The sequence below is a fragment of the Polypterus senegalus genome, chromosome 4 (assembly GCF_016835505.1).
Source record: "Polypterus senegalus isolate Bchr_013 chromosome 4, ASM1683550v1, whole genome shotgun sequence".
NCBI classification, from domain to species: domain Eukaryota; kingdom Metazoa; phylum Chordata; class Cladistia; order Polypteriformes; family Polypteridae; genus Polypterus; species Polypterus senegalus.
In genome coordinates, this window is record NC_053157.1 from 164,752,496 (window position 1) to 164,764,554 (window position 12,059).

A 12,059-nucleotide genomic window follows, 5' to 3' on the forward strand; every position below is an offset into this window, starting at 1 on the left:
TACAGCAACATCCGGGGACTGGCAGGAACACTCAATAAAACTGAAAAAAAAAAGCAAGTGACGGTGAGATACGAAGAAGGCAGCTTCACCAGCGTTTGTGTGTCAGAACCCGGGGGGGGTCGTTAGTATGCATCGTGGTACACTGCAGAGCTATAGCGCCTTTAGTGAAAACAGCCGGTCAGATGGGGTTGTATGGATTGATTCTGAACGCTACTGAGAGAATGAAAAGTGAATAAAAAAAAAGCTAACCTTTACAAGGATCATAAATTGCACCGGCTGTTACAGACTGAAATCAAATGTATGCTTTTATTCTAAAATAGTAAGACGTATTACAGTTTACTTCTCAAAATGGAGGGGCGCAGGATCGAACTCGTGACCTCTTGATTCCCAAGCGGGGGCTGATTCTATTGAACCACGGAGGCAGTTACAATAAACTGCTGTCAATGTCGCATGTTAAGGCGGCTTTTTGTTTCTGCAGTTATATTTTTGAATAAAAGCGCAATTGTGTTATTCTTGTGAAAATGTTTCTTTGCTATTTGGACTTCAGGCTTCATACACTATATAGTTTATGCCTACATTTTGTCATCTACTACTAGAATATAAAAAACGTTTCTGTTTTAACAATGTGTTGACACAGATTACTGTAGAAATGGAACAGACATGAAATGCGTGTGTTCCAAACAACGATCTAGTATTTCCACTCTAAAACTCCACTTCACTCCCAGATACTCAATCAAGCTGAAGTTCGTGCACGTTCTAAATTGGTGGGGGGATGGAATAGCCGGCTGCTCCAAGCTTCTCTTTATCAGCATATTTAGAAGACAAAGGGCGCTGGCGGAGAGGTGTGAAGGGATTTAAGAAGCAGTTTAAGGTGGGACGGAATTACGACTTTTTTCTTAGGCTCTGGTAATTCTAGTGTTAAGCTTATTAGAAAACAGTGTTGCAGATGGCAGTGGTAAGAGTACTAATGGAATTGGTATTAAAAATATAGCTGTAATGGGTGTATAATATATATACGTCCTGTAGCTGCACGGGCAGTCATTGTTGCTCCATAACTTTATTTGCATTTCTTGCTTGTGCTTCACTGCTCAAATCTTGTGTTATTGCACACACAACCATAGTAGCCAGGTTTCAACATTTTTCTAAATATTACATTACATTTGTAGTTGGTGCATCAATGCGTTTTTATTAATTTGTTAGCCAAAATAAGCAAAAAAAAAAATGTATTAAAGCCATTGAGACTTAAGTGCTAGAGTCCGAGTCCGTTAAGAACTTTGTGCAAAACCTGCCGACTCCACGGCCTTGCTTTTTAGTATGTTAAATGAGATACAATTTATAAAATTTATTGAAAAAAAAATTATTGTAGCCAATTACATGATAGCTTAGTGCTACAGTACCTCCTCAAAGTTCAAGCACTCTGAGTTGTAATCCTTTGCAAAGTGGCAGTTAGTATGGAGTCTGCTACTCCTCCCGGTGTTTCAGTGGGTTTTCTGTCATATTCCAAAGACATGCATGTTAATTAGTTCTTGACTTGAGTGCAATGCTGCGCTCTGGCCCCCTGCCACCCTAACTTCTAGCAACTTTTAGATATGTTACCCTGACCCCATTTTATTTATTTATTTATTTATTTATTTATTTATTATTATATTATATGTGATAAATGTTTTTAAACAAATACAACAAATACATATTTAAAACTCATTCTGAAACTACTATCTAAAAGAGAACCACTCCAATGGTGCTCTCATCAAGCCCTGGTGACACAGATTTAAAAACAAAAAAGAAAAGAAAGATGGCAGGACTACCACCCAACCATGAGACCAAAAATTGAAAGTTTAAGTGGGAGGGGTGGTCAGAGGAATTAAAAGAACCCCCTGTCATTGAACACATGTCAGCCAGCCTCTAAACAGCCTTGCATCAGATGGTCACTTCATTTCCAGCAAAAGGCCTATGCCAAATTAACTGAACACCTTTTGGTGTATAGACATGAGAGAAGGTGTCTAGGATGACTGTCCTATGGGATCTCAAAGAAAAAAAAAAACAGGAGTAAAGGGCCAAAACGTGTAGAGAAAAAAATACCAAAGACATTTTAAGAACATGAGCCAATCCCACAGCTAACTGGGTTGTAATATATAATCAAAACATTTTAAATTGAATAAATTTGTTTTTCAGATTTTGATTTTTAAGGTCATGTGGTAAAACCCTGTGTGTTGCTTTACACCAAGCAGCATATAGACCATTCACTAGTTTCATATGAGGAGATAGGGAACAAGTAAATGTCAAAAAAGGATGATAGGGAAGGAGAAAATGATAGAAGAACACTACATATGAGAACTGATGTCACCTGGAGGAAAACAAGAAAAAAAGAGAGAAGTCAATATAGTGAACCTGCCCAAGTGACTAAAATATTCCAAGTTCAAAGGTGTGATGTTGCCCTGATAATGGAAAAAAAAGAGAGAGAGAGCATCCACCTTAGGATAGGAATTTTTTGGAAAGAGGTATTATGGCAATTCAAGTTTCAGATTAAGAAGTATGAATATTCAGTTTCCTTACTTTGAAAATGCCAAAAAATAGGCAATAATCTTACAACTTTACAGCTATCCAGAAACTTAAGGATTTAATGAGGATGTGTACTGAACAAATTAATATTATGTTACTACTTTTGTATTAAAATTATTGTAAAATATCACTGTACTGTTTTTAAAAGTCTTATTTCTGTAATGTCGCTTGCCCTAAATTGGCCATGTATTTTTAAAGGCTAATTTTAATCTAGCATAAGACATGTGGGATGGTTCAATTTCCAAACTTGTGTGCCTAACATGTAACCAATGCTGTACACTAACTATTTTCTCTGCTGTGTGCTTTGGACTCGATCACTGCTTGGTGTACTGCATTCTGCTCAAATGTGTTTATGCATTGCCGAGCTCCATTTTTAACAACTACTCAATTTTATGCTCAATTTGGATTTGATAAATGACAGCGTTTACCAGCATCACAATTAACACAGGATTGTTTTAACCTGTTACTATCTTTATGTAGTAGAAGGTAAAAGGCACCTTTATCTTTATAGACTCAGGTAATGTGTATGTAATAAAAATTTAGTAAGTCATTAACTAATATAACAGAGATGTTCTGATATTACGACCCCATAAAAAAATTAGTCTTGCCTGAAGATTAGGAATAATAATGCACAGTGTTTTTCATAACTATTCATTGTACTACAATACTCATTCTGTCCCATGTTTAATTATTGGTAAAATACCTGTACTTTAGCCTTCCTTTTGCTTACTGCAAGCAGGATTAGATGCTTCTGCTTCTTTCTGCTTTATTTGTCTAAGGACATTAAAGGTAGTTTACCATCATAAAATAACACCATTGTGTCAGGTGGTTTTTAATCATTTTAGACATACTTAACACCTTTGCAAATTTTTAGGTTTAATGTATTATTCTGATCATTTTTATTAAAATACAGCCTAACTTTTATTTCACTTCAGGACTGAAGTGAATAAGAAAGCAAGTTTAGTCATGCCTGTAAGAGAGGGCATTAAATCATTTACCATTTATTACAGGACCCCAGAGATTCCTGGGGGCATCTCTTAAGGTAGTCATTGGTGTGATGAGATTAAAAACGTGTGAAGTAAGAAAATGAAAGAAGGAAACAATTAAGTAAACCATGGCTCCAGCAGAAGTATGATGAAAAAAGAGCTGGAGGAAAAAGTCTCTGGGGGCTTGATCACCCCTCAAGGAATAATGCTTTAATGTTCCTTGTAGGAGAGGGTCAAGATAAAAGTTTGTAATGGCAAATATGACTACAGGGTGTTAAGGAAACACATGAAAGAAAGGCACAATGGGGTTTACAAAGAGGATTATTAGGTATGTTTGTTTGCAGCAACGTCTATGTGGGCTTTTTTGCTCACACATAGAAACCAGAGATGTGGGAGAATATAAATATTATGAAATGTACAGTTGCAGAGCTTCATATTGCGAGGGATGCTTTCTCTGCATGAAAGGACTTTTTGTTTCAGGTATGAGCTGTCACACGTTTTTTTTTTTTTTTTTTACTGAGATTATTTGAAATTAATTACTTGCACGGTTTGAACTAGGAATGGAACTAAACAGTTTGTCTTGGTTTCTGATTAGACAGTGTTCATGCTGTTGATGTGTATTCATCTGTGGCTGTTTATTACGTTTTAGGAATGAAATATATTGTGTAATGTAATCTCTTTCAACTAGGTAAGAAAATTAGAGTCCCATAAAAGTTGAAAAACTGGAGAAAGAATAAGAGCTTGCATGTTTAAAAAAACTGTATATTCACATTAGCAGATTCAGAATATATTGCTTTAACATTACCTGTAATTAGAGCTATAATTATAAATAGTTTGTTAATCAGAAAAAAACTCAGTTGGTCTGCCATGATGGTGATGAATATTAAATTAAAGTAATGCACTGGAAACACAAGAACCAATATATGCTTATGTTTGAATCTGTTTTGTTGGAATTTTCAGGACACAGTGTATAGCATTTTCCCTGCTTTCCCTAAGCAAACCTCCTGGCTGTCTTTGTGACTATCAGTTATAACCTCGGGAAAACGGTGCAGGATAAAAAAATATTAAGAATAGATTTATAGTCTGGTTAGATAAGTGCAAATAATATGTCATTACACTTTGCTTTTTTTACCCAGTTTTATTTATCATAATGTCCTCCATTGTATCTCTCTTGTTCACTGTCTTTGACAGCCAGGGAATCAATCTGGGGTGAATGATTTTGTTGAGTTCACATTATTTTCAATAATTACTGTATTAATCTGAATAGGTGCCTCCCACTAATGAACATTAGAATGTTTTCTGTTCGGATCAGTATAATAAATAATTACATTAGAAATCTTTTCCAAACTATTTACCTCTTTTTTAACTGCAGCATCATCATCACAGCTGAAAGAGTCTAAATTTTGAAACAATCATAATCTAAAACAGGTACTTTTCTTAATCCAGAAAGTGTTACTTATTTGATTTACAGAATTCAGTTTAAAAAGTTAAATCTTTTTTGCAGTCACATTTAATTAATTATATTATTATGAAATGCTGTTCACAAGTAAGTTTGAATAGACAGATGGAAGAAAGGGTAGATAGATCACAAATCTGTTTCCAAGGGGAAATTAAGATTTTACAGAAGCTCAAGAAAAAATAAATATGATAATAAACAACAGCCCCAACTAGTGACTACTTTCCATGATAACATAATAATGCTGTTCAAAGAAAAGATTTGATTAATAAAGTACAATCTTTTTATTATAATTTCAGGTATGCTTGATTGGGAAGTCTAGAACATACGAAATGACACGAGAGCAGCATGTGGAAGAAGGCCGAAAAGAATACATAAACAGTAGATGGCGCAGTTCATCAAACAATATTACTGCAGAAAATGAACCGGCTAACAAGGCACAACTTGGTTGCAAAGTACCCAACAGCTGCATTCATAATGTTCCTATGAATGAAATTAGCCCAAGTTGTGTCACCCAGGATTGGGTAACAGGATTTCAAGCTAGAGAAAAAGTTGAACAAACCCGAAACTGTGCCAGTCTTCCACGTGCATTCATCGATGAAGTAGTCTTGAAAGTGGCAAAAAAATTACTTGACTTAAATAAAGAGCAAACAAATGAGGAAGGTAAAACATCATGGAATAGAGGAGGTAATACTTATTTTATGTTCTATGGGACATTTTTAAGAAAAATAATATTTTTCTCATTTTAATTTTAGTCATCTTATATCCAGACAATTGGCAGAAGCTGTACTTAGTTGATTGCTTATTGGAAACTATATTTGTATTCATGTATTCTTCAGGGATAGCTGTATTTAGTTAAAATAGTCTTTGTCTGGAAATTACACACTGCATGGTTTGTGGATGCTTAAATGATAATATATTAAAAATTTGTGGATGATTAAATGACCATATATTCACAAAACTGAAGTTTGACTTTCTTGTCTTAAAGGTTTTATTTTATTTTATGGACTTAGTTTACTTGTTATCAAAAGTTATGTGCTAGTTTTCATTTAGCAATTTGTTGAACAATGATGTAACTGCAGTAATATGTATAAAATGTAAAGTTTTGGTAATTAGAAAAATCCTCTGTATTTGCCTTTAATTTAATTCACAATTCTATCTTAATGGATTTGTTCAAAACTTTTTAAAAACTTGACAAGTTCTAATCAATAACATTTTCAAATAAGTATTTATATTGGGGAGAAAGACTCATTTCCCTGTTTACTACTCTCAAAGTTTTACTCTAGCTGTTGGTCTTCTTCTCTTTCTCATAGGTGGGGAATGAATTGAATTCAGTTTTGTCAAGTTTGACTTGATTGTATGGTACATTACATTCTTTTAATAAATTCAATAAAAGATAAAAAAGAAAAATCCTCTTAGAAGTCAATTGATGGAATCTACTAGTTATTCCATCTCTCCTAACTTTGTGACCAGTTTATCCTACATTTCTCGAAGTATGCCTTTACATCTTCCTGTTTGTTCGTAAATCAAGTCTACATATTTAATTAAGCATTTTCTGAATTTGCTTTTTTGAATGAAATGTAAGTTTTAGTTCCGTTATTCACGATGGAGCATGGGAAAATGATATGTTTTAAACTGATAAATCTTTATTTTAACTCTTACAGCAAGTGCACGGCATTTTTACTGTCTTTGGTTGAACTGGATAAGCAGAACCAGTTTCTCAATTTTGTTTTACCCAAGCAATGGGCCTGTTAAAAAATTCAAGGAGCCAACACCATTACAATTTGCACTGAACTTGTTTTGAAAACTTTGCGGTATATGTGTAACAGATTCAGATTTAGCACAACATTTAACCGTAAAAAACACTGGTCAAAAGTACTCTTCTTTGTGGTTATGCTTAACCTTTAATGACAGTAAATGCTTTTGAAGTAATTTTTTTTGCTTCATTTGCCGTCTATGCTCAGAGTAAATTTTTATAACGTATATGATTTTCTTCATTATGTCTGTCCATAAATGTTAATGTATTTTTGTTAGTTTCCCTTCCTTATTGGCATTTATTATTTGAAATAGAATATGTTATTGAAAAAAAATCATACATTTTCATAAAAAGTTAACAGAAAAGCACTTAGTACAGACATCATAGGAATAACTTCATGTAGCTGAGGATTATTCAAGGCAGAAAATTCAAGATGTTGCTCCTTCTCTCAGTTTCATTGAAGAATCTTTTGCAAACTGACTTTAACTCTTTCTGGGCTAATTATTTTTTTACTGTTTTGGCCCAAGGTTGAATATTTTTTCCAAAAAAACAGTTTTCTGAAAAGTACACAAAGCAATGTTGTTTTCACACATAAATCAACACAAAATATTTATTTACAAGTGTCCCTGTGTTTTATGTTCCATGAGCCTCTACACTATGTGAATTCACATACCTATTACACAGCCTAGTCTTGCAAGGTATGCTAATGTTAGAAGCAGTCAATGGTGTGCATTGCCACAAAACATTGCTTGCATTATGAGTTATACTTGAGCTGCTGTTTCAGGCATCTGTTGCCTGTGACCACTATGGTCGTTGGGTGAAGATAGCTGGCAGCAGCCAAGTAGCCAGTACTGACAGCGGTCACAGTATGTAGCAGCAGATGCCTAAAACAGCAGCACCAGTGTAACACATAATTTAAGCAGCATACTGCAAGCAAACAGAGCCAAAATATAACTTAATAGGGGGTTTTGTCAACATTTACAGCTGATTATGGCCCTCTGCCCCGGATGTCAATGAATACAGACATTCGCCTCAACTCTGTGTGTCAATGTAAGTCAGCACCTGACCTGAAAGAGTTAATGGGAAGTAAGGGTTAGATAGTACCTGAAAAGGTCTGAAAGGCTAACTATTAATGGTTCAAAAAGAGAACATAACAGGTCGTTGTTTGCATTGCCCTCCCTTATAAATGTGAATCTTTTTCTATATACTGATGTAGGGTCATTGAAAATGAGGGCAGTCAGGGGTCTCAGCTCATTATCATAGAAGTCTAAATCTCAAATATAAAAACAAATAAAAGTGTGTGAGCTTCAGCAGTAAATGTATTATATTCAGGTTTATTTCACTTATGCGTTCCACCAAAATACCTTGTTATAGTACCTGTTTGTTTTTTTGTCTTTTCAGGAAGTCTTACTGTTAGAGAAATAGCTGAACTTCTAGATCAACACACACTGCAAACTTTAAAAAATGAGTGTGGAGGCTTACAAACACTGCTTAAAAATAATCATCAGGTTTTTCAAGGTATTTAATCATTAATATCACTTTTTGGAGAAAGAAATGCTGTGTTAAAGGCCATTACAGTCAGTTCCAAATTGAAGTGTTTTGCTTCAGTAACAGAATGCTAATTAAAATGACTGTGACATAGGCTACATGTACCTTTTCCCATGAGGAAGATGCTTTCCAAAGAAAATCTAGGACCGTTGCACTCAATCCTCAGTGCTACATTCAAACAGATTATACTTTGCATATAAAAAGCATAATTGGCGTGCATTTATTATACATTTCATAATGCGCTAGCAGCCTGCTTTAGAGTAGTGGCTATATATTAGGTATACTAACTCTTGCAGGTAATTAATTATTTGTTTTAATAAGATGTCATAGTAATTATTTTTTGTGTTGTTATTTGAAGTGTTTTGCATATATACAGTATTTTACTTTTTGGAAAATTGGAGTTTTTGTTACCAAGTAATTTTTTGTTAAAACTCCATTCTGTTTTTCCATGACCATAAACAGCAAATTATGTATTACAGCATGTTCTATATATATTTTTGAATGTAAAAGAAAATAATAAATAATAGTGTATAACCAACAGTTTCCGTGCTGTTGTGCAATACAAAAATTATATATTTGAATAAGGCACTGGCCGTTATATGGATATGTTTTGTAAATGAAATAAATGTTGCTGTCTATGATGCTAGATATAAGTGCTTTTATTGAAGTTTTACATTAAAAAAAAGAAAAGCCTTAGAGCAGTCTTTACTACCTGTGAAATTTAGGTAGCTTTTTAATGACTCATGGTCTGTCTTTTTTATGCTGGTTAGTTCTCAAGGGGAGAGTTCAACTTCGTGATTGGAGAGAAGAAGCAGGAATGAACCGGATTAAACCAGATGCAAAAAGAAAGCTGCCTTCTGAGGTTTTCAAAACAAGATTATGCTGGTTTTTCATTAATCATCCTGATGGCTGTCCGATTCTTGCAGAGACTTGTCAGTTTGCACATGGGTCAGAAGAACTTCGTCCTTCACTGTTTAGGAATAAAAAGATAAAATAACATTAAATTCTGTATTGTACCTAGTGAGAACTGAATCTGTTCATTTATGAAATATTTAACTTCTAATTATGAAGTTTGCAATTTCAGGTTGCAGACATGGACTTTTGTAAGATTTTCAGGTTAGCCTGTGATTTTTGTAAACTAGTAAAGAAGTTTTATTAAATTTATATTTTATTCAATATCCTGTTTTGATCAACATGGATCATGACGAACTGGATCACTGTTATTATTTTTTATGTTAATATACTTGGGTAAAGTTCTGCAAGAATTATTTATTAAAATACATCTTAACATTAAGTCATGCATTCAAAGTTTGTGGACAAAAATGTATTTTAAATTGTATTGCATGACATGCTGCATCACAAAGTACGCAGACACAACACATCACAGCCAACTGGTTACATTAGAAATTTATCATGGGATTTAATGTATCCTCATCACATAAAATGAAATTTATTTATCTAATGCTACAGGTGCTTGTTTGGATTGAAATCTTTGGACTGGGTTAGGCCCCTGTGCTAAATTGGATTCATTGTCGAGTTCTTAGAGGCACTTGTGAAATTTAGTTGTCCTGTGATATGGATCGTTGTACTTTGGGAAATGCTTTTTCACAGATGAGTACAATACTAAAAGGATACACCTAGTGAGAAATAATCCATCATTCAAGGTTTACCTCCATCAGTGTATTCAAAATATGCTACAATAAACACCTCATGCCATTAAAGCATCACCTTTATTACTAACAACAGGCAGGAAAGATCTATGAAGATATGAAGTGTCTCACCATATATTATTCTTCATTTCAGTGTGAATTAGCATTAAGTACCAAAGCAGGTGATCTTTTTCCTTATGTGTTTGTAAGATTCTGCTGAATAATAATCAAGCGCCTCATCTGGGGTTGGGTCCAGGACTTGCCGTGGTTCCCAAAACCCTGAAGCATGTTACATGGTTTGAAAAAGGATGGATAAATATGTTTTACATATAAAATACATACAGATAGTTGTCGACTTGCAGCCACATTCAGTTCTGACAGACCGGCTGTAAGTTGATCCAGTAAGACGGACCAATGTACAGTATGTATTCAGATATCATATTGTGTAGTACTGTACTGTATAATAAGTCCAATAAGTCATATTGTTTGTTTTATATCATTTTTTATCATCACTCTTAGTACATTGTGTAGACTTTCTATCCTTTTTTTTGTAAATATTTTATTATTTTGTTTCATTATTACTGTTGCTTGCATTGGTGCTTAACCTTTAAAGCTTCATGTATCCTTTCTTTGTCTGTGTTATATTACATCATCAGTGCGAGCGTTTCCCAGTGTTAATTGTGTTAAATCCTAGAGGAGGTATTGTGTGGGCAGTGTTTGTGCACTTTGTAAACGAAAAGTCGTAAAGCAAGTTTTAAAACAAACTGAAACTAAACTATTGCTAGACTTGCGCAATACTGATGATGATGTGAATTGGTCATGAAACGCTGACACAGAGAAGTGATACTGATGCATATGGCACTGTACGACTGAACCGTCATGATATGTTTGGTGACTGGTTGCATGAAGCTTCACTGTTCTGTGACCGTAGCTATGTGGCAGAAAGGAAAAACGATTGCAATCAAGTGCAAGTACAAGAAAGATGTTAGTCTCCTAAGAACTCTTCACAGGGCAGCAAATGTCAATGTTCTTGTCAGGGAAATTGTGGAATTTACTAAGCTTAACACTGTGGTCGCCTACAATAACATGACGGGTTGGTCGATTGTGTGGATCAGGCACTGACATTCTATTCTGTCATGCGAAATCAACAGAAAAAATATAAGAAAAGTACACAAGGAAACACACTTCTACTGTCCCAATTGCAACATCAGGCTGTGCGTTGGTGATATAAAATCAATAAGTAAAGACACATCCATTCTGTGGTTTTGCCTCTAAACTTCCAGTTCCACAGGTTTGAGAGCAGGAACTAAAAGGAATTGAAATTGATATGAGGGGCATGCAGTATAGGAGATACATGGAGAGTGCCTCCTGGAAAGTCGGTGGAGTCCAAAAAGATGGTGCTGACAGCGTCATCTTACAGGCTTTAGCATGTCTCAGGTCGCTGAATCGGTGTGAGGCATCAGACTGTCTCACTTGCAGCTGGACTCTCTTGGTTAATTCAGTGCTTTATTGGGTATGGAGTTCAGACAGGAACAATTCCAAATTTCATTCTGATTTCTGTTTTGTCCAGCTGTTGTAGGGTATTATGTGCTGGTTGAAATGAGGTGGTTACTTAACATGTATTTGCAAACTGGGGACTCACCCTTAGGGGGCTTTCATAGAATGGAAAGTTCCAGCACAGACAAACAGGTATAGACCGCAGCTGTTTCACTGCCCACTTTTGTTAGGAGGTATTACACATAATACGCCTAAAATGCAAGAGTGGCAATACAGCAGGACCTTACTCCTCTTTTTGTAACATTAAAGTCAAGTTCTGAAATTCCCATCCTTAGCATTATACCAAGGGATCCAATATATATTTTTCTTCTCCCAACCTTAGGTAAAAGAGAATTTCAAAGCGTCCATCAGCAGCATTTCATCAGGTACAATTGTGCTTGAAAGTTTGTGAACCCTTTAGAATTTTCTATATTTTTGCATAAATATGACCTAAAACATCATCAAAATTTTCACTCAAGTCCTAAAAGTAGATAAAGAGAAACCAGTTAAACAAATGAGACAAATATATTATACTTGGTCATTTATTTATTGAGGAAAATGATCGAATA

The 12,059-nt window shown here is 34.7% G+C and overlaps 1 protein-coding gene across 2 annotated transcripts in view; it reads left to right on the plus strand.

Moving 5' to 3' along the window:
• trmt44 (tRNA methyltransferase 44 homolog) overlaps window positions 1-9,599 on the plus strand; it is a 44,338-nt gene extending 34,739 nt beyond the window's left edge. For both annotated transcript variants that reach the window (XM_039751619.1, XM_039751620.1), the window contains 3 exons: window positions 5,301-5,688; window positions 8,159-8,275; window positions 9,076-9,599. In XM_039751619.1, coding sequence (XP_039607553.1) covers window positions 5,301-5,688; window positions 8,159-8,275; window positions 9,076-9,302 — 732 coding nt within the window. In that variant the 3' untranslated portion in view covers window positions 9,303-9,599. The remainder of the gene's footprint in view (window positions 1-5,300; window positions 5,689-8,158; window positions 8,276-9,075) is intronic.
• The last annotated feature ends 2,460 nt before the right edge of the window (window positions 9,600-12,059 follow it).